A 24,304-nucleotide genomic window follows, 5' to 3' on the forward strand; every position below is an offset into this window, starting at 1 on the left:
TGATATACTGCTATATGAAGGATTTTTAATTACAAACATTCAAAATGAGTTAATTAATGTGGTTAAAATTAATATGTCAAAGATAATCCATAACGATTTCTGATGTGATATACCAAAAAGGGCAGGTTAAGTCCTCTGTCACACGTCATCGATCCCTGCTGTCAATCTTCCGCGAGCTCGAAGCCGATTGGCTGATCATGAGATAAACCTAAATGTCATTGGTGCTCACTGTCACTTGTCGTTTTGATAGCATTCGACGAATTTACTGTTTAAATGAAAATACGTATTTCTAATTCAGATTAACATTATTTCATCGTTGTATTAAAGTGTATGTGCCGCGGATCTAAAAGTGGATGGCCTCTTGCCCAGGCATCGATTTCGAAACGGTTGCAAAGATTACTGGTAAGTGAGCTATAAAACTTACATTATTATGGTATTATATTTGACTCTGATTTACTTGTTTTGAAATTTTTTCGTCAAATAAAAGTGCAGAATTAATAGACAAGTATGTTTACTACAATAATGCTGTCAATGTCATCTTTACCTTTTAAGCATGCTAATCGGTTTGTTATGAAATGTAGAGCAACAGCGATGTTCTGTTATTATGTGTATATTATTCATTTTTATCGCTATGAATATGCAATACGCATCACACCTTTGCATCCTGTTCAGGTTAGCGAACACACTTTCTATTTTAGACACGATTATAATAAGATTACACTCATAATATACACAATGTAGTCGTGTAACGGCCAGTCGATGGCGCTATACCACCCAGCATCTGAAATCTGAAAGTTAGGCACGTTCACTTTACATTGTGTATCAAGTCACCTTTCATGACATTCCCAAACATTATGACTTTCTTTCTGTGTCAAACACAAAATGAGGCAAGATGTTCACGCTGATAGTTTTATAAATGAAGCATTTTTCTGAACAAAAAAAAATAAATAAATAATAATAATTACTATCATACATTTTTACCATGATTTACTGAAGACACCCAACAAATGTCATTCAGTGTAACAATAGCATAAAACAAAAAAAATCTTATCAGGTATGTTTAGAACAAGAATCATTAAATTGTATTAAAAGACTGTATTCAAGGATCACATTACAGCCCCAAAAACCATTAACTGTAATTTATTTACTGATTATTTATTATTTATTATTTTTTTACTGATTATTTATGATTTATTAACTGTAATTAGTGAACTGAAATCACTAGGTTTTACATGTTTGTCAGCCAATATATATATATATATATATATATATATATATATATATATATATATATATATATATATATATATATATATATATATCTCAATCAAATGATTAAAAACCTCTGGCTGACAAATACGTAAAACCTAGTGGTTCAAGGATAGTGGAAAGACCCAAAAAAAATTATATATATTAAAAAAAATATATATATTTGTGTGTATATATATATATATATATATATATATATATATATATGTATGTGTGTGTGTGCGTGTGTGTGTGTGTCTATATATATATATATATTTATATATATATATATATATATATATATATATATATTGCCACATGGTCATTGTTATTAATAATCACCTTCCTGTCAGATTATCAGTCATCAGATCTTTAGTAAACGCTGCAAATGTATTGCAAAAACCAGCATTCACAGATCATGGTTTCACATCATGAACAATATCACACAGATCACATGGAATACTTTTATGATGTTTTTATGGCATTTTCTCTTTTATAAGTGTTTTACCCATACCAAAAAATATATCCTTGATTGCCTCAACATTTCGACTGGATTGTGTCATTTCATTTGTTCTAATGCTGTCTTCTGGTGGGGCAGTGGAATGATGCGTGGGGGTTGGAAATTGTGGAGCAACAGCTCAGAGGGTCACAGCAGCGATCCCGAAGAGGATGATGAAGAAGAGATGGCATTCGGAGAGATTGAGGAAGACTCCGAGGAGATGATGGACTTGAGTGATCTACCTACAGCTCTGTTTGCCTGCAGTGTGCATGAGGCCGTGTTCGAGGAGGACAGGCAGAGGGTGAGAACAAATGTAAAAAAAATATTTCTGTTCCCATTTGCATAGTAAAAAAAAAAAAAAAACAGCTTAAGGAGAAGCAGTACGTTTATACAAAAGTTCACCCCCAAAAAAATAAAATTCTGTTACCAAAAGTGTTTTTCTTTTTTCCATTATCAAGTCATTGTCGTTTTGGACCTCACTAACATTGTATGGACAAAAACAGTTCTTCAAAATATATTTTCCAAGAAAGAAAATTCATACAGGTTTGGAAAGACGTTCATTTTTGCTTGAATTCCTTTAAGGGTCTATCTGAGCTTGAGATGAGGCATTGTGGGGTAAAAGGCTTTCTCTCCCACACAACACACTCCGTTCCACAGGCTTTGAGTGCTTGCTAGGTGTCTTGGTCTTTGTCAGAAAAACTCTAGTTTTCCAAATCGGGCATGTTCAAAGCTAATGGAGGTCTTGTGAGCAGTACATTTTAACCTACATTCAGAAGCCCAGCACTTTAAGGCCCCGAGGACAACATCTGACGTTCACACTGCATTGCCTCAGCGTTCATGGAATATTTTTGCTGCCTGTTGAAGCTGTAACCTTTTACCTGAGGAGTGACAGGGACTGAGAAGAGCTTTTACTTCCCCTGTGGTAGAGGAGATAAGCAGAGATGTGATTTCCCAGCAGCGAGAGAGCAGAGTCACTCAGGTCACTGGCTTAAAATAGAGCGTACCTGCTTCCTTCTGAAAACCTCTTGTGCTTCTCTGAAAATATTAAACCTGAATACCTAATTGTTGTGTTGGGAACATAAATGAACATCTTGTTTGTGAACACACTCAGCAGTAGAACTAAAACCTGCTTCCTTATTTTCAGCCTAGTCTCTACTTGTTCTTTGTCTTGATCTCTTGGCATCATATCATGCATTTGATACTTTTTCCCCCCTGAGGTCCATTTATAATATTAGTTAAGGTTTTTATTTTCCCATGTTTTAAACAACTGCATCATTATAAAGCATTATGTTGTGACACAAGGCAACTTGTTCTGAAATGTGCTGTACAAAATGTGAAGGTCAGACTGAAATGATCGGGGAACGGTTTTCTGACATAGAGGGTTTGCTTGACCTCTCCACATTTTTATCTTCAGAAATAATAATATTTTTCCTGCCTACATGTCCTTGCATACTGATCTTGCATGCCCAGCCATCATTTTGTGCGGTGATTGTTAATTATTTCAGGGTTCTGAGACCAGAAATCCAAGAATTTAGGAACAGGTTGTTTTTGCTTAGATTACTGTTCAAAGTTTTTTTTTTTTTTGGTTGTTGTTGTTTTTATACAGTGACACATGATCCTTCAGAAGTCATTCTCATATCCCGATTTACTGCTCAAGAAAAATGATTTATGTTCAGTAGAACAGCATTTATTTGAAATATAAATCTTTTGTAACTGTGACACAGTTACACTCATCACAGTAACATTCTAAATGTCTGCACGGTCACTTGTTCACATCTAGACTTCCAAAATCACACATTCAAAAGAAATAAAAGTCTTTACTCTGTATTATAAAATATATATATATATAAAAATAATAATTATTGATTTCTTACTTCATCTCTTTATGACCCGGATTTTTAAACGGTAGTATAAATAAAACCTAAAAATAACCATAAGAAAATATTTTGTATAGGTTCCTATTAGGTTGTCACACAAACATCCCTTCAACATTCTTGGAATGTTTTGTCTTGTTTTGAAGAAGTAAGGAACCATTTAGTAAAAGATTTTCCAAGTACAGTAGGTTTAATAAATGGTCTTTTTTCACTGCCATACATTTGTTAGTTCATATTTTTTCATATAATTATTTTTCCTTTTTTTTTAATGAAAATTATTTTTTTTATGCCATAATTACTTTGTACGTTCAGCTGGCCAGTAATATTGCTACACTTATATGCATTCATGACCTGTTAATGAGTACAACTGAGGCTTAGACAAAATTGCCGGGTGTTTGTTATTAATACTAGTAAAAGCGTTGCTTATGTCTTTGTTATTGTGTGAGTGCTTTTTGACTATGAACGTTGGTTCATTTTGTGTATTTGAATAGTATATTTGGTTCATTATCCTGAGGGTAAAAAAGATGGATAAAACAGTAAGACTAGAGGTTACCCATAATGCCTTTCACTCTGTGACCCTGTGTACTGCCCTGAAGATTGTGTGTGTCTTGTACTAATGAGTGCAGTTATCCAGAGCCGCCATGAAACTGTGAGTGACAGTGAAATGATATTTTGGCAATCCCTTTGTACCATTTATCTAGAGACGGGTATTTGAAATCACATTTCTTTCTTGTCAAAACACCTCACAGTTGAAGTGAATGTATTGTACACATCCCTGAGGACTAAAAAGGGCTCTGTCTCTCTTTCTGTTTGAAAAACACAGAAACGCTCTTTACCTTCAGCTCTTGAGATAGACTGAATGTGATCTGTGTCTTTGGGTTGAACTGTGAGCATCTCTGTTGGCAAACAGCTGCTTCAGAAACCAGAGCTTTCACAGACACACCGAACCCACCCACTCACAAATTCTCATTTACTTTGTGTGACTGGCACAAGAGAAGCTTTCTGTTCCTTCTTGCACATATGCATACACACACACACACACACACACACAAAAACACTTTTCATGAGTCTTTAATTTGGTTGCGTCTGGCAGTCTGGCGTTGTTGTTTCATTAAGACTGTTGACCTGCTTTGGTGGCACGTGCCTCAACTCGACTCGCGACCTCTCCTCCCCTCTCTGTCCACTGTGCTGTGCAGTGTCAAAATCCTGCTGCCTGCCTCAGCACTGAGACTCTTCAAGTGAGAGTCGAAACATGTATTCTTAGATTAGAGTCTATAAATAATCTCTTTATAAACTCACCCAAGAGATCAGGTTGTTGAGAATGATGGATTTGATATTCTTGTGATGGCAAAGCTATATTTTTGGTCTTGTGTCACATGAATCTTCAGAAATCATTCTAGTATGCTGATTTGATTCTCATGAAACATTTCTTATTATTATCTATGTTGAAAACAGTTGTGCTGCTTAATATTTTTTGTGGAAACCCCAATACATTTGTTTCAGGATTCTTTCTTTAAGTTACAGTTGATACTAAAACAACATTTGGCCCAGTATTTGTTCCATGTTGCATGTTGTCTTATCCTTTTTTTTTATCATGTTAATAGTTTTGCCTGTTGTTGGGCCATTGCACTTCACTTTGATTTTAACAACATTTTTGTTCATTTTGTACAATAAACAGTTTTGCTGCTGTGTTGGGTCACCACTTGATATCCAATGTAAAACTTGGGTCCTAAAGCAAAACCACCTCCTTAAATGACACATCCGTAGATTATTTATTATATAATAAGATCATAAATAGATATACTGCATTGCTCATTTCAGTGCTGTGGTGAGCAGTCCATGGGCCTGCTGCTGACCCGTTGATGAAAAAGAATTTGCGAAGAGCATAATGAGAATATCATGCTGTTATTATTCAGGACATTATGTGGCTCAATGACATATAGGGGACATTTTGGTGTTGTGTATAAACAAGTTCCAGAGTGGAAAACTCCAGTGCATTGGAAATACTGTAAACTGATCTGTTTTGTATCCTTTTTACCTTTATTTTCTACATGCTGCTTTTTGATTATTTATCTTTTCAGTTATCCTTTTATTTCAGCCTGTCTGTCATATTACCTGACTTGCAGCTTTCTTTTAAATCCATCTCTTCTGCATCCATCCCATATCTGCTGCATCACTTTCTACTCCTCTTTAGTGCCTGCACTCTCCTGCACCTGAACTCTCTCTCTCTCATCTTTCTCTGAATCTCTCTCTATCATTTTTCTCTTTGTGATATAAATAGCTTGCCCTAGTTTGTGATAGCTGCAGAAGTGCCAGGGGCTGGTATGGCAACACATGAGAGAGGTAGACTGGCAGTCTTTACTCATGTACAATTGTAAGTCATGGTGGTGCAGTGTCTCTGCAATGCTGTGTGTGTCTGTGTGTTCTGAGAATGATCCTTCAAAGCATAGTCTCTTGCACAAATTGTCATCTAGAATATTCCTTCAGTGCACTTAAGAGAGTTTCATCATGTTTTGTTTGAAATACAAGTGTGGGAGTGCTTTATTTTGATGTGTGTGATTGAATAATAACAATGGTTTAATTAGTGTTTTATGTCTGAAAGCAATTTATGGTAAAATTTTAAAGAGACAGTGTAAGAAAAAGTCAGTGAAAAGGGAAAAGGGTAATGGTAATTTTCTGCAGGACATTGGATTTATGGATATTTCCTTTAAAACAACACTGTGTTGCAAAGTATGCGACTTTTGTTCACGTCACGGGCATATGGTAACTTTAAATTTCAAAACACTATTAAATATATTATGATTACATTTACATAATACTTAGAATTAACTTAGCCTATTTAAAATTTTCAAGAATCCCGAACCTTTTGTTTTGTCTTCCTTAAGAGTCTTTCGAGGTCTCTGTGTTCTCTGTGGCACCTGGAACTATTTCCCGTACTGTAATGTAAAGTTACACATCAGAAAAAGCAGGACAACAATGACTGCATAGTTTGTTGGTAAACCCAACCGATCTGCGGCGCTCTGAGTTCGCTTCTCCGAAGAGCGCGCCGTCTGCACATCGGAATAGAGAATCAATCGAAGATGGTGACGTCAATGTGGCGGATGAGCGCTCTGATTGGTCAGTAGGGATGAGCCTGAGCACTGAGAAGCCTTCACGCGCTCACACAACAGCATCTCACAGTCAGAGTCAGCAAGAGAGTTTGAGTCCGTCAGCTCTCCAAGCACACCAAAGACTTTCAGTCTCAAAAAGCCGCACAGATACAAAAGGAAGAGAAAGAAAATAAGAATAGGGTATAAAAGACCAAATTTCTTTCTTTATTTTTTTACAAGCTGCAAAAGAGGGAATGCCATCGATAAACATGAAACTGGAGATGTTGACGCTCATCGCCTGCGATGTAGACACTGAGGTGTTTACGTCCGACAAAATGCAGGTACTACAAGTTTATCTATAAATAAACGAATACAGAAGAAAATAATAGATGCACGCTGTTTATGAACGGTCTGTGTCTGTGCGCGAGGAGCGCTTTCACTGCATGAGCGCGGTCTGTGTGACGTTGCACGCAACAATTCATTGCTTCTCATCGCTGGATTTTTTTCTCAATGAATCCGCAGTTCACATTAACATTCTGCTGCATGCGCACCGATGGCGTCAATGCTCTGAACGACCCTCGATGCGGAGCAGCTCCAGACGGGCTGCGCCACCCGTTTGTATGGACACTTTAAGTTACATGCTTAAAGGGTTAGTTCAAACCATAAATGACAATTATGTAATCATTTACTCACCTTCATGTTGTTCCAAACCCTGTTTGACTTTCTTTTGTCTTCTTTGGAGCAGAATGAGAGCTGTTTCACTTTCATTGTATGCTCAAAAACTGTCAGTCCATTACATTATTCCTAACATCTCCCTTTTCATTTTTTTGGGGGTGGGGTAGGGGGGCTTACTGCACACATACACCCACCATACTGTGATAATCAATGATAAAACTTAGTTTGTTTTGTAATTGATAATGGCACTCAAATTGCATATAGTATTTGTTAGAATTCCTCATTTGGAATTTGTCCAGAAGTAGGGCTCTCAGACACACACTATGTATTCTGGCATGAGCCAGTGCAGTTTTCTACAGTGTGCAACATCGAAAATGCAAAGAGGCATTTACAAGTCAGGAATCATAGATTCAATATTTAGGACTGTATTTGTAGGTACATACAAGTCTGCACCTTTCTAGCACCTTTCTGTTACATCTTGACTCACTTAAACAAGCGAGCAAATGCTCAAATGTTTTGGATGGAAATGCATGTATGGTGTTTCTGACAATTGCTCAAATGAGTGGCAAAGGAGGCATATGATACTAAATTAAATAAGTGCCAATGAGCATGCAGTGTCAAGTTGTCAACCTAGTTTATTTGTTTTCCATGTTTGGTCAGTGTTTCTGTGCCATAAACTGCAAATAGAGGGGCACTCAGACAAAAAGACAGGTGTTTGTGCAGTTACTGCAGAGGCTGCAATGGCTCTGCTTTCCCTGCAGTGTTTCTGAGTGAGAAAAGACAGGAGGGAAAGAACACAACTTAAAAAATGTATTAAGAAAATTGTGTGTATTGGTTCTAATCTGGGTTTTTGGCTCGGTTTGAGTGCACAGGAGATTATAAAATACAGCACGTGGGCTACAGTCACTGATTACACTGATCTCTGCACGACAGCTTGGTTTTGTTTTTTTCTTTTTCTTTTTTATCTGGTGCTCAATGTTTATTCATTTAGTATTTGCTCTGGAATTCTCATTGGACAGGAGCATTGAAAATTCACTGAAGGTGTGTTAGAAATAGATAATGTAGTCATATGAAGCTTTAACTGGTAAAATGACGGATAGGTTCACACAGTTGGTTAACTTTTCATCTACATTTGTCAGACTTGTTAGTGGAACAACTGGGATCTGAGTGCATTCATTGGAACAGGTGTGGCCTACAATATGTGTGCGTGTGTGTGTGTGTGTGTGTGTGTGTGTGTGTTCAGTGGAAAATGATGTGCTATGGAAAATATGCAGACATCAGCACATTCAATCTGAAGGTTATGGGCAGGACTCTCAACATTCACGCATAACCGCACACATACACGTCCCCTCTAACACATTGATGTCATGTTTTTTGAAGCGATAAACATGTGACTTTTAAAGTTTTACTGGATTTTGGTGTGTTTGTATTTTACTTTGCACTGATTCCCTTAAGCAGGAGTGAATATCCATCAGGCATGATCAGTAGAGTTAGTGTGCATTGAAGCTGTCAGAACTTGCCACCATTCAATGTTTTTTGTTTGTTTATTCTGTCTTTTTAGCCATCTGTGATCTGCATGTCACTGAAAGGTGGTTGCATGGCAGTCAGTGATCTAGGTTTGTTTTCAAGCCGAAGTGACACAGGAATTGAAGAGTTCTGAAGTGACAGATCTACTCCATGTGCCATTAAGCAAAGCATTTAACCCCAGTGGCTCCCATGAGAGGCTTTCCTTACAATAAGTATGCTGTATAGCTCTTTGCAAGAAAGCTAAATTACAGGTAATAATGGTCACGACAAGGAGTATTTTTGGAACAGAAATACTCCTTCAAACGTACAACTTAATTTTTGAAACTTTGTCCATGTTTAGCATGGGAATCCAACTCTTTAACAGTGTAAAAAACTCAGTATGCATGAAATAGCATTTCACACCCACTTTAATCAATAGGTCAGTAACATGATGCTAATTTTATTGTGCCCTGTTAATGTTTTGAATACACCTAATTTGTAATGAGCATATTGTTAATTTCTGAATTATATTTTTTAGGGAGAAATAATCATGTTCGTAATGAAAAAAAAAAAAGCAGTATTTAAAAATTGTTCAAAAAACAACAACAAAAACATAAAACACTTAAATAAATAAATAAAGGGATATACATAAACACAAAAATGTAATCGTTTTTATGAAAGAATAATTCCTTATTACTGTCAAAAAGAAGAAAAAAAAATGTATAACTTTTAAATTAATGATTAGGATGCATATACTCAAATTCATTTGTTCAAGAGCTAGAAAAATGAAACATTTTTTTACAGATTTTGATTTTGGACTAACTAAAATCAAATTCTAGTATTCTCAAATTGGCGAATTAATGCCCAATTTATCGACCTAGCAGATTCATCTCTGTCTAGAGTAGATGTTGGAACAAATGGCACTCTAGCTGCAAGAATGAGTGACAGCTAAAACTGAAGGTAGCACAAGGCTGAAGCATAGCTGGATCAGGTTCTGCTCAGGTAGGTAACAGGATCTGACCTTTGGCAGGTGGGGAGGCTGAAGCCTGCAGCCTGAGATATAGCCCTGCAATAGCCATGCTAGGACTGTATGACTCTCACTCTTTCTCTCTCTCTTCACTCATCTTAGATGGACTGATAGATGGATGAAACCAAAAGATGGATGGAGGAGGGAGGTTAGATACATCTGTAACCCAAGTGCACAAGCAGAGCTCAGATGTCACTCTGAAAGGTTAAAGGCATTCATAGGTAATGATGACGTTAGACAAAAGGCTGCTGGCCACCCTCTTGTGTCTGTTTTCCTGTGGGTCGGGTTACCAGCCGACACAGTCTGCACCTTCTCCTAGCACTTCAAACAACCTTCCTGAATCCTCAGCGCATGGGGACATTAGAGCCAGTCCCTTTGTGGGAATACACATCTACTGTTGTGACAATGCGCCATATTATGCAACAGTGGTCAAAGAATAAAAGCTATATTCTATAGGGTGGCAAATAGTGTTTCTGATACTTGTATATTGGGGTTCGTATGTATGTTTGTAAAAGGCTCCTTAATCATCTTCTAACAAGGTCACATGTGAAGGTCAGTACATGTAATCAGTGTGTTGGTGCAGAAGAAACGGGCAGGAATAAAGATCTAAGTGACTTTGACAAGGCCCGACAACTGGGTCAGAGCATCTCTGAAACAACGAGGCTTCTGGGTGCTCTTGATCAGCGTTTGTAAGAACCTATCAAAACTCAAAAAATGGCCCGAAGAGGGACAAACCACAAATTAGTGACAGCATGTATAGGCTGTCCAAGGCTAATCGATGGTGGAAGTCTATGTGGCAACAATTTTAATAATGTGCCTGAGTAGGTGCAGACTACTCACTTTTTCAGGAATGGTTTCAAGAAAGAAAATGAAGAGTTCAAGGTGAGCTCCAAATTTCTTAAGATGTTAATCTGATTGAGATTCTGTGGGATGTGTTGAACCAACCGGTCTAATCCACTGTGGCTCAACCTCGCAACTTAAGGACATGAAGGATCTGCAGCTAACGTCTTGGCGCCAAATATCACAGGACACTTTCAGGAGTCTTGTAAAGTCCATGGCTTGGCAAGTCAGTGCAGTTTTGGTAATATACAAGGAGAATCACCACAAAAATAATAATAAGACAAGCTTCTCATATTCATCATTTGTCAGATACCATTCTATAAATATCTTGATTGAATTCCATATTGAAGGAAAATCAGTCTGCTTAGTCAACACAGGTTTTACAGATATCCGAAATTCCCATAAGGGCATGCAATTCTGGGATGAATATCACAGCCCCCATCTCTGAGCTCGGGAAAATCCTCCGGGTCTTTTTCATCAGGTCTGTAAATTGGATTTGTTCCCTACCATTGATTCTAGTATAAAACCACAACAGACCTGAATGATGGCACCAATTCCACCAGAGCCAATCAGAGTGACAGCATTTGTTTAGTTTTTTTTTTAAACTCAGTGCTGATAACACTGAGGGAAAACAGTTCCCTCTGCATTTATAGCACTTGTGATGAATTGCTTCTGCCACTTACAGAGATTTCCTGTCACTGAAGGTCAGGGATCAGCTTTTTTTGTGCAAAACTGTTTTGTGCCTGGTGAGTTAGCACCCCATGCACAGAGCGGTTGCTTGGATGAATGAATGACTCGTGTGACATTATGATAACATTAAGATTATGTTTTCTGGGTTGGTCCTCCTGTTTCCAGACTTTTTGGACAAAGCCTTGATTTAAGGCAGCAAAAGTTCACTCATTATTTACTGACAGGCCAAACAATGAGCAGCTGAATTATGTGAAACCAGTTGTGAGGTAATGTGATGAAATTTGTCCATCTGTCGAGTTTAGTGTGTGTTTTTGTCTATATTTAGGAATTTGTAGTTGTAGTACAGTGATTCTTTGAATCCTGCTCCAGTCTGTTTCACCCAAGGGCTCTTTGATTGGCGGCTAGTCATCAGGGTTGTGTAACATCAGCTGGGTAATTAAAAACATCACCCACTCGTTTAACGGATTAATCTTCTTAATTATCTATGGTTCTATTCTCAGCCCAAAATCATGCTAGCATCCTAGTGCAACATATGCCCCAGATTCTTGGGACATTCTAGCTTTTTAGTGGCTTTCTATATTGAGTACATGTGTGCCGCTTGTCCTAAAGTCACTTTCTGAGGAGACTAGTATGAGATCAAGAGGATAAGTACACTGAGCAGTGCAGTGTACAAGGGCTGGTGATCACATACAAATCATTGTGATATATTCACAATCATTTAGCTGACTATATTTATTTAGGCAGTAGTCTCTTGACTAGTATTTTCAATACTGTGTGTGTATACATACATAGAGTACAGACCAAAAGTTTGGACACACCCTCTCATTCAAAGAGTTTTCTTTATTTTCATGACTATGTAGAGTCACACTGAAGGCATCAATATGTCATGTCATATTTCTAGGTTCTTCAAAGTAGCCACCTTTTGCTTTGATTACTGCTTTGCACACTCTTGGCATTCTCTTGATGAGCTTCAAGAGGCAGTCACCTGAAATGGTCTTCACTTCACAGGTGTGCCCTGTCAGGTTTAATAAGTGTGATTTCTTGCCTTATAAATGGGGTTGGGACCAACAGTTGTGTTGTGCAGAAGTCAGGTGGATACACAGCTGATAGTCCTACTGAATAGACTGTTAGAATTTGTATTATGGCAAGAAAAAAGCAGCTAAGTACAGGAAAATAAGTGGCCATCATAACTTTAAGAAATGAAGGTCAGTCAGTCCAAAAAATTGGGAAAACTTTGAAATTGTCCCCAAGTGCAGTCACAAAAACCATCAACCGCTACAAAGAAACTGGCTCACATGCGGACCGCCCCAGGAAAGGAAGAGTCACCTCTGCTGCGGAGGGTAAGTTCATCTGAGTCATCCGAGCAATGTACAACCAAAGACTTGCAAGATGACCCGATGAAAGGAGGAAAACTATTTCAATGTAGTGTGTAAGAAGAACACTAGACGAGTATGGCCTACATGTTGAGACATCTTGATGAATACCATTCTTGATCAAGAAGAACAAAAGACTTGTTAAAATTCATTTGTGTAGACCTGGAGCTCTGGAGGAATGCTTTATGAAGTGATGTGACCAAACAGGAATTTTTTGGGCCCATGGATCAGCGGTATGTCTGCTGCAAAAAAGGCAAAGCTCATAAGCAGAAGAACACCATCTCCATCCTCAAACTTGGAGGTGGATCAGTCCTGTTATGGGGTTTATTTACTGTCGCAGGAAGTGGAAGTCATGACTGTATGAAGGACATCATGGATTCGTTGAAGTATCCAAGAGTATCAGGTCATTTTGACAAGAATTGTGATGCCTTTGGTGCCAAGACTGAAGCTGATGATCAATGGACTTTCCTGCAGGACAGTCATCCCAAAGTACACATCCAAATCTACTACTGCTTGGTTCAGTGATCAGTTCTAGAATGAACTTAAGAGGCCTGTTCAGTCTCCAGGCTTAATTCTCATTGCAAATATCTGGTTGAATTTGAAGAAAGCAGTGGCAATGTGAAAACCAAAGATTATCCGTAATCTGGAAGCTTTTTCAGTCGAGGAATGGGCCAATACTGTAGTAGAGAAGTGACAGAAGCTTCTAAACACTTACAGACAGTGTTTATTGATGATTTTAAAGAATAAAAGATTTGGCACAAAGGAGGTTGAATAATTTTGAACATGAATGTTTAGAGCCAATTTGAAATTCATCATGATTCATCAATATTTCATTCTCATAATCACTCAAAAGTGTATTCACAAACTTTCTCTAATACTTTACTGTTGCCCTTGTTGAATTATTTTCATAAAATGTTATTCTCCGCTGCAAAATGTTTTGCAGGTCGAGGGGGTTGAATCATTTTGATTGCAACTGTATGTGTTTTGCTCTTTTTAATTTTTAAGTCCACTTCGCAACAATGGCTGTAATAAAAAAAAAAAAATATTCCTCTGTTTAGAAAAAAATCACAGTAACCAATCAGTGCTAAAACCATACTAAACTTTACTATATAATTTCTTATATTTACAAGTCTTAGAGAATTATAAAGATAGTAGAAATGAACTCAGACATGTCAGATGTTTCACCATTCATTACATATTGAATGCAGCATGAGCAGAAATGAGTGAATTTAGTCAGCTGTATATACAACTGTACATTGTATATCACAGACAGAAAGATATATCATTCATGTGTTTTTGCCTGCAGTTTACAAAGAATTCAATAGATTTCAGTCGGATAGTCCACATATATTTTACTCTCCTCTGTCTCTCTCTACTGACTCTCTCAAATGATTCGCTCATTCTAAGGCTGATGATACACAGGACAACTTTTTAAGCAATGTTGCCGCCAACAGGCGAACAGATGAGACACAGGGCCCATGACCAATCTAACATGTTTTTTTCACAGAGGAATAGAAACCTCTTCAAAACATTCCATCAAAAATGATTACAGGAGAAATAATAGAAAGTTTTTATTTTGCTCTCACTTGGCTGCATTCAAATAAAAAAAACTAAATGAATTAGATGGTTCTTTTAATTTCAAAGTGATAAAAAAGAATTAACATATTGTATAATTATTTTAATCAGCCTAATGAAGTATTTTAACTCTTGCATTTTCTGTTCTGTTGGGGTGTGAAAGTCTGCAAGTTGTTTTTTTTTCCTTCCAGATTGCAGTTTTCCATCAGTAGTTATAAATGTTTCTCTCTGCCCTCCTTCAGAGCAGACCACAATGATCTCATGTGTCGCCACCTGTTTATTCTTTCCAGGCAGGTAAAAGGTGTTAAATACATGTGATTTGAAGTGGTGTGAAGTGAACCAACACACACACACACCTGTGCTGTTGCATAACAGTTACATAGGCCTTACATCACACGAGTGTCCTGAACACTTATCTGCGATGCTGCTTTGAAAAGGGGCCTGTCTCCTGCCTGTGAACTGTTTGTATCTGGTGTTTACTGGATGCTGATGTGGTCTTTGAAGTTTAGCTGTAGTGTCTGACTGTCCATCAACCAGCAGCACATTGAGAGAAAAAACCTCAGATCTTCTCTTTTGATGCTGGGCCATCATAATTAGATAAATAATATATTTATATATTTAAAATATAATTTCTTAGGGATGCACAACATATTAATACCATATGAAATAAAAAAAATCTTTAAAAACAAGTTGTTAATTAATTAGTAATTAAATCAATTAACTATTTAACTAATACTGTTAATCAAAATATGTAATCAAAAGAATGTAATCAAAATACTCCAAATACTTATTCATTGTTCATACTGTACATTTGAATTTTCCTTTTAGTTATTATTTTTAATTTCTTTTCTCAAAGTAGAATATCTTTTTAATATCCACCACACAATTAATATAATTATCTTCTTATTTGTATAGGCAAGAATTGTAATATTATGGTTCCCTTGCATCAATACTTTTATCAGTATTTGTTTTATTTTTGTTTATTTATTTCTTTCTTTTAATTCATTTATGCATGTATGCATTCATATTTTACAGTTTAATGTAGAAAGCAGGTCATCACGGTATGTGTCCTTATCTCCACAAATCTGATTTCAACATCACTAAACTAAAACTACTTTGCACAGGTCAGCATGTTAATCTTTATTATCTTTCATTCTTCTTAAAAGGCATTTTACATGCCACACACGCTCTCCCTTATACACACAAACACACAAAAAGCTGGCGTGTCAAGAAGGCGGATGTCCACTCCTTCCACCCGGGTAGTGTGTAAGTCTACACCGCCTGTAGGAAACACTCAAAGCTGTGCATGAATTAGTGATTGACACATCCCCTCTTGATACAAAACAAACCTTCTCTGTGTGTGGGAACAGAAGGACGGAAATGCAAACACAAACTGGACAATGCTGCATATGTACAGCAAAAATTATTCTTAAAATTTAATATTCAGTTTATTCAGATTGTAGTTTTATTCATAGAAATTAAACACCATCAGATCTTTTGTCTTATTATGAATTTTTCTTTTGTGTTATCTAATTAATATTAGATTTTGCACTTTGGCGCAAAAGTGCAAAAAATCTAATTTATATCAAAACAAACATACAGTATCAAACAATACACATTTATAACAACAGTTAATAAGCCACACCAATTTATCACATCAGTATAATGAATATAGATGATGTGTGGTGTAAATCTATAAACTTTTTTTAGTATCCTTGAATTAACATTTTGTTTTATTTGCTTCCTGTCACCGTTCTCTCTTTATTTGCTCCATCAGCACAGTAAAGGTCACACTTCATATTTCAACTGCCCCCTTCTATTCAGGCCATCCAAATCAGCACCATGCTTCTAGGGCACAGGAGAGCACAATGCTAGTTTTATAATAACACAGATGCTAAAAACATCTGCAGAATCATGAAAGTTATTTCATGCAAAACCAGAGCCGTTCTGAATTGTGTTTTGTTTGTGATTCTCCTCAGGAGCGGTTTGAGGCTCTGTTCAGGATCTATGATGATCAGACGACCTTCCAGATGTTCAAGAGTTTCAGAAGAGTTCGGATCAGCTTTAGCACTCCAGAGGCTGCTGCGCGTGCACGCATCGAGCTCCATGAATCTGATTTCAACGGCACTAAACTAAAACTGTACTTCGCACAGGTCAGTGCTTTACTTTTTATTGTGTTTAATTCTTCATTAAAGGAATAGTTCATCCAGTAATTCAAATTCTGATTAAAATTCACCCAGATGTTGGTCCAAACCTGTATGCAGGAGCGGTCAAACTCCGAAACAGCACAAAACATCCTTAAATTAGTCCATACGCCTTATATTCAAATGCTATAAAGATATATTTCCAATACAGACTGAAATATACAATTCTGTTCAAAAGTTTGGTGTCAGTAAGAATTCTTTGAAATCTCATTTTAAGGATGGATTTATTAAATATTACTACAATTTAAAATATTTTTTAAATATCCTGCGTGTGTTTTATTCAGAACACACAGACAGACTCCTCTCAATGATTCTGTGTATTTGTGTTTCGCTGTGTGGAAGTGCGGATATGATCTAGGACACCGTGTGTCTTTTGAAAAGTAAAAGAATAGCCTGTTTCCTTCAGACTATGGTGAGAGTATTCCTTCAAATCAATTAGATCTGGGACTGAACTGTGCTGTTTTTGGATGTATTTAATTTAGAGCCGTTTTTTCTTTTATTGTTTAGTCTTGTTTTGTGCTTTACCACCCCATCTTTTTTCTCTCTGGCCACAGGTGCAGAACTCAGGGGACGATGTGGACAAGACATACCTTGCCCCACCTCAACCTGTCAAGCAGTACCTCATCTCTCCACCTACGTCCCCACCTGTGGGATGGAGCCAGAGTGAAGATGCCACACCAGTGATCAACTACGACCTGCTGTGTGCTGTGGCCAAACTGGGACCAGGTACAAGACACACACACAGTCATCATACAAGCATATGCCACCTATTCCCATCCGTACAAACAAGCTGTGCTGAGTGTACGTTCTCTAACCATCCTCACTGACTCAAACATTCATTTTCACACCAACAGTGGATAAAGTGACCCAAAAGCATTTGGAGTTATCATATTTTCTTAAAAAGTGTGCCTGTGCTTTTTTGTGAAGAGTGTTTTTTGTTTATTTATTTATTTGTTTTTTATTTATGTTATGCTGGTTGCTGTCAACTGATATTATATAATATAACAAGATCTTAAAGGACATCTATATATTTATCACTTCCCAAATGTGGTAAGTGTCTTCTATAGGTTTATTTCGAGTGTATATAGATCTTAAAATGTTCATTTCTGTCAGGCACTGGATGCAATGAATCTAGGATATGTAATGATAAACTGAGAATCAGTGTTAGAATTTTTAATTTATTTGAAAAAATGTCTTGACCGAGGCTGCATTTATTTGATACAGTAAAAAAGGTGATCTATTGAAATATTATTACACTTTTAAATAACTCTTTTCTATTTTCAGGTATGTTAAAATTGAATGTTAAAATACAATCAATTAGTGTTCATTTGTGCTTTCATGAAAGCTATTATGCAGTGTTACTGAGAAGTTCAAGAATTGTATATGGGGGGGGGGGTCCCAGAATTGGAAAATGTTGATAATCCCTGATTTCAAATTCAATGACACTGATAAATTTTTAAATGTGACTGCATATCCCATCTTCTTCACCATCTCCTGAAATCTCTCTACTGTATTATAAATTAAAGTGGCAAGAAGGCTACAATTATATTAAAAGGATGCTGAATTGTAAAAGATAATATATGTTATCAACTAATGTGTAAATGTGATAAAAATTTGTTTAAATCTGAACTGTAATGGGTGGCAGCAGTTAACAGATAAAGGGTTTTCCTCTCGTGTGTGTGTGTGTGTGTGTGTGTGTGTGTGTCTGCTCCCCCTGCTGGTACACATCACATCACACACACTGACTTCCTGCCATGACAAAGCTCGTTATTAGGATATCATTCTGTTTCTAAGTGTTTGTGTGTTCTCAATGGTGGTGCTCTCTTTTTTACTAACAGTTATAAACTTTTAATGGCTTTCAAATATCATATTATTTCTTTGCGAGAGGACATTTATCTGGACATTCATTTACATAATGTCAACCTGATGCAGAAGAGATGGCAAAAACAATAACACAAAAATGTATTCTTCATATCTGGATCAAGTTATCTGGCTTGATATGACTTAATCCTGGATTGTTACGCTCTTTGAAGCTCATAAGAGTTGTCTTATAGCAACAAGTCCATACGATAAAACATGCTTAGTATTAGGTTTATTTGACGTAAATGGGATCAAATCAATAAGGAGGTGAAGTCTGTCCCACTGGATAATTGTAACTAGTTAGATGGAATTTCTACATTTAAGGGTATATTATTGTTGTTAATGATAGATAGATAGATAGATAGATAGATAGATAGATAGATAGATAGATAGATAGATAGATAGATAGATAGATAGATAGATAGATAGATAGATAGATATTATTATATATATTATTATTAATAATAGATTTATTACTATTATATATAGCCTGTGTTGAACTAGAGGCATAAATTAATTTTGTATAACATTATTTATTACTATTATTATTATTATTATTATTAATTACAGACAATTTTCCTATGGCTTTAGGGTTAATTTTACATCATAGTTTACATTAGGTGTACAGTTTGTCCAAGCAATGAAAAGAACGTTTTTCTTTCTCCTGTTCTTGGGTAGTTCTTGTTTAACAATTTTTTGCGATTGTTGTCAGTATTTAATAGGTCAACATTTGGTTCAATAGACAGTGCAAACATGACGTGTGTAGAAGGTCCGGGAAAATATTTGTACGAGTTTTCAGGCAAGTTAAAAATGTCCTACCCACAGAATGGATTACACCAATGATATATATATATATAAAAAAAAAAAAGTTGATCGCTAAATTCCAGACATATTTGGCTGGGAAGGAAGTCTTGAGTTCTGAAACAAACTGCATGGTTTTTTAGTGTGTCAGTTAAATTCAAAAGTTCTTCATCTTCTATCTGTCTCTGAAGGTGAGAAGTACGAGCTGCATGCGGGTACAGAGTCCACTCCTAGCGTGGTGGTCCATGTGTGTGACAGTGAAAATGAGGAAGAGGAAGAAGCCCGGCCAAAAACCAAGATTGTCCAGACCCGACGCCCTGACGGTCCCCCGAAAGTCTACAACTAAAACCTTTGGCACATTTTACACGTTTTTCTCTCTGTGTCTCTTTCTCTCATCCAGGGAGAGGCAAGCTTTATTTCAATAACAAAAAAAGCGAAACTAAGAAATGGATGGATTTGGAGTGGTGCCCCGTGCACAGGTGACGTGTGGTGTTCTGAACCGGACTCATGGACTGAACACACTGTCTCACCGCTGCCTCACGGGACAGCCAGGGGCCGATGAGCTTGCAACCCCCCTCTCACAATCATAGCACTTTCATTCCCTCATTTAGAGTCTTTGTACTGTATCACAGAAGAGCAGTAATTGTATTTAACAGTCGTAGAAGTAGGTTGCATTTAAACTTTGTTACTGTTTGTCACTTTAAATGATCATCAAAGAAAATAATGCTTTAAAAAAGGGAGCAGACCCGTTCTGTTCCTCCGTTTCTCTCTCGACAGCCGTGTCCGTGTTTATCTCCATAACGGTCAGGTTGGCACACCTGCAGAGGTGCCGCGCGGCGCGCTGGGATTGTGACCCGTGTGTATTTATGCCTGTTCATACCATGCTAGAATGGGATGACGAGTTGTTTAATGGAAATGGTAAGAACGAAGGTGTCGCCTGAAGTGTTTCTGTCATGTTGGTTTTGACGAGAAGGTGTTTAATAAGTTAGATGTGTATTATTCTTACTGTGTATTTGATACTACACATTTTTGCATGCTTACTGGCGTATTTTACACTCTATGTTAAAGCAACTTTAAGCATATCTGATCGCTGTCTTTCAGAGTGAGTGGCCTTGGAAAGGGAAGAAACAGTTGTCAGGTGTAAAGTTCAACATTTTGTACTTGTATAGCGCATCATTCACTTGCAGGCCAGACAAACAATTAGGAAAAAGCACATGATTTGGGTCTTGGTTTTACATCATCTCTGTTTGGTGTGCTTCTCACTGTGTATTGTTAAGCACTGAGAATGTTTAGTGTTATTCATATCTTTGTAGATTTACTGAATCTACATTGACCTGTTTGTTTGGAAATGAAAACAGTGTGCCGAGTGACCTGGCCCAGAACCACTGTGTCAACACTTGACTACTGTCATGTCAAGGTTAATTGTTAAGTTGTGTATTTTGCATTGACAGATAAAAAAAATCACAGAAAAATGAAAATTCTGTCATCACTTACTTATTTACTCATAAACCTCCACTGTGTTAATTCATACCAGAATGTTAAAAACAGATGAAAATGGATGGACGAAAATGTCATTTAAAGTGTGTTTTAGTAATAATGTACAGTCAGTGAAGTAGGATGCAATGTTTGACCATCGGATTGAGGATTGCAGAGAGGTTTGTCATGATGGTGGTTAAATTAGCCTTATAAAAAAAAGTCACATTTTAGTCACACAAAAAAAGAAAAGAAAGAAAAAAGTTAAATATTGAGTGATATTCAGTCATATTTTGAAATATGATATCATGATGATGTAATCACATTAAAAAGAAATAACTGTGATGTTCATGTGACTTTATAAATTGCCTTGCTCCCGTGCTTACATGTGAGAAAAAGATTTCAAGTGTTTTGTTTAAAAGCCAATCCTGCAGCGATGAACGACTTCTTTAGCAAATAGCGTAATAAAGAAAACAAATCTATCAGAATTTAACTTTTTTTATTTTGTACTTCTGCATGCTGTGACTTTTCCATAGATGCAGTCTTTCCTGTTTGTATCTCACTCTGAATGCAGCCCTTTTTCTCTTGCCCGTTTCATCCTGTTGTGTTTTCAGGTGTTAAGGCGAGAAACATGGTGAACAACGCTCTTTTGAGTTATTGATAACCAGCATGAACAAATGTTTTGGACTCTGAGTTTTGTGTGTGTTAGCCTTTAAGACAAAAGGAAGAGGTGACCTATATGAACACAACAAGCAAATTTGTAAGATAAGCCTGTCATTGGCAGCATAATGTATTGTTATTTTTACTGTCTTTGAGGCTGTTGTTGCAGTTACTTTGTGTCAGTAAAATGATTTTGTTTCTTCTTTTCTTTTTTTAAGGAAGTATACAGATATTACTGTTGCTGTTCAGTTTAGATATAGATATTGTCTTGTACTGTAACTGTAGTTCAAACCCATGAACATGAAGCAATAATTTACAGTTATATGTCTGTGTCCCTGTATGGTATGGTTTCTTTTTTTTTTTTTTTTTTGGTAACTTTATTTTAAGGTGTCCTTGTTACACGTTATATAATAACAATTAACTATGCATAATTACATGCGAGTTATCCTAACCCTAACCATATAGTAAGTACATGTAGTTAATTAATTTTACTCAGTACTTATACTGTATGTATAATTACACTGTAACAAGGACACCTTAAAATAGTGTAACCTTTGTTTAGTTTTTTTGCAGAGCTCTTCTCTGACTCTTAGCTTGCTTTTGTTTGTGTAAATATGATTGTTATTCATTTCTCATTTGCATATAAATATATAAATAAAGATATATATAGACTGATTCTTAAAAAAAAAAAAGAAAAAAAGTGTTGTAATGTGTTTATTTCAACCACGTCAAGTACCTCTCAAATGTGCGTTAAGTCCATTATGATTCAGTACCGTTAAGGGTGTGAACAACGTTTATTGGACCCATATTTCATTAATCATAAATTAAAACCAGGTTATATTTACAAAACTGTGTGCATGTGTGTCCTTTTCCTCATTCCATCTGTGAAGGAGTGGTCATGCGTGGGCAAAAACTTTCATTCTGAATAGACATCGTCCATGTGAAATATTACTTTTTACCTCATTAATGTAAAAAGAATTTCAAATTCAGATCGTGCCAGGCTTTATAAATATCTCAGTTGTAATTATTGACTGTTTCTGCCTTAAAAAAAAAAAAAAAAAAACCCAAGGAAGGTTTAACTGTCTCAGCCTTCTTTCCACTATCCACTTTTTCTTTATCTGACAATAAATGTAGGTTCCTCGCCAGGGGAAATGGGACACACCTGATTTTTGTTTTTACCTGTCAGTGAGGAGATCCCAGCCCAGTCTCCTGGGATACAAATACTGATACAAAGATAATAGTTATACACGCTCTCACATGTCCTGTTGGGAATTATTCTTTGAGGGAAATAATAAATAGCTTGTGAATCACATCTAATAGCTTTGAACAAGATGTATAGAACTAGTTCTGCCTGAAATTGTGACATTTTCCGCCTTGTATCTGATAATACTCAAGATTGGATCACATATCACTTATACTGTATAATCTGAGGATGAATATTATTGAGTGATTCAATTATAAATATCACATAAAATGGCCCCAGAAATTATTTGAACACTTCATTGCAAATCACACTTAAAATGATTAATTAGTGTTCCTGTAGCTCAATGGGTAGAGCACAAGCGCAAGGTTGGGGGTTCGATTCCCCGGGAACACGTGATAGGTAAAAATTGATAGCCTGAATGCACTGTAAGTTGCTTTGGATAAAAGCATTTGCTAAATGCATTATTTGAATTTAATTTAATTTAAAATCTGTAATTGTCATTGTAAAATATCAAACTAAACACACACACACAAATATATATATATATATATATATATGTATGAACAAATAGCTTAAACTATGTAAACAGTCTGATCTTGGGGCCGGATGTGTAATGATCTGAGATGGGTGACTGATTGCTGTGTGCAGTGTGTACCTACGCTCGTCATGTGTTTGCTGATGACCAGTGGACACAGCCTGACTTCAGCACTTATCTTTTGTACGTGTAAAGCAGATAGTCTATGCTAGATAATTTGTAGACCAGGTTAAGTAAGAGTGAGTTATTAATTAGTGTTTTAAGCATGCAAGTCTATTGAAGATCATCAGGGTGAGAATAATGGTGCTGAGTATATTTAATTAACATCAAAAATAAATGTTTGCAAGATATTCTTCACACTCCGCCGTTCCCCTGGTACTCCCTGGAAAGAAAATAGGACTCAGTTACTCAGATAAGTCCCGGAGGGGGGGGGGGGGGGTAGTGTATAGAATGTACGTTAATAAATGTCTTATATCATACACTGTGTCTAAAACATAAAGTGGTCTCACAAAAAAAAATTATTTTAATTAAATTAATAAAAAAAGGAGGAAAGAAGGAGAGAAAACCCTTTTGCTCTTCACAGGTAACTTGATTCCCGCTGAGGCATTGCACTGGCTGGTTGACTGGAAAACCCATGATTGAAACTCTGTCATGAGATCCCTTAGAGGAAGGAATCCCTCGAGAAGAACAAACGTCCCCTTTCTTCTATTGACACATTTCTGTTACAAAACAGGTGTGTGTCTGTCAGGGTGGAGAATATACACTTTTCTGAAAAGTTGCTTTCGATAAGAAATAGTTGCAGAAAACACCAAGCTGTGACTCATCCTAATTATGCGGTTCTAGTAATATTCATGTAAATTATGATTGAATTTAAATGTAAGTTAGTTGATTTCACAGTTTGTGAACACAATTTTAAAAACTTCATTTCAAAATAAAAAGTGATTTTTTTCTTGTCTGAAAATTGAATTAGAATAGGTTAATTGACTTAAATGATGCACAAAAAAAGGATATTCATCAAGCAAGTCAATCACAACATGTCAGTTGTTCTGGAGTCTGCTCAAAATCTATTTGCAACTGAGTGTGTGTTGAGGATGTATTTGAAGTGAATTTGATTGAATATTTAAATGTGGCTGATAAGAAATCATCTGTAAACCACATCAGCTCTCTCTGT

At 36.4% G+C, this 24,304-nt stretch overlaps 1 protein-coding gene across 2 annotated transcripts; it reads left to right on the plus strand.

The window, feature by feature from the left end:
- The first annotated feature begins 167 nt into the window (after positions 1–167).
- Positions 168–22,243, plus strand: LOC128031542 (calcipressin-3). Of its 2 annotated transcripts, XM_052619851.1 has the most exons (5): positions 168–402; positions 1,847–2,048; positions 16,376–16,549; positions 17,155–17,326; positions 19,453–22,243. In XM_052619851.1, exons 2-5 carry the CDS (start codon positions 1,851–1,853, stop codon positions 19,605–19,607), a joined length of 699 nt encoding a protein of 232 aa, XP_052475811.1. In that variant the 5' UTR covers positions 168–402; positions 1,847–1,850; the 3' UTR covers positions 19,608–22,243. The 2 variants fall into 2 exon arrangements, with proteins under 2 accessions (XP_052475811.1, XP_052475812.1); XM_052619852.1 differs by lacking the exons at positions 168–402; positions 1,847–2,048 and adding an exon at positions 6,795–7,051.
- Positions 22,244–24,304: the final 2,061 nt, after the last annotated feature.

The sequence above is a fragment of the Carassius gibelio genome, chromosome A17 (assembly GCF_023724105.1).
Source record: "Carassius gibelio isolate Cgi1373 ecotype wild population from Czech Republic chromosome A17, carGib1.2-hapl.c, whole genome shotgun sequence".
NCBI lineage: Eukaryota > Metazoa > Chordata > Actinopteri > Cypriniformes > Cyprinidae > Carassius > Carassius gibelio.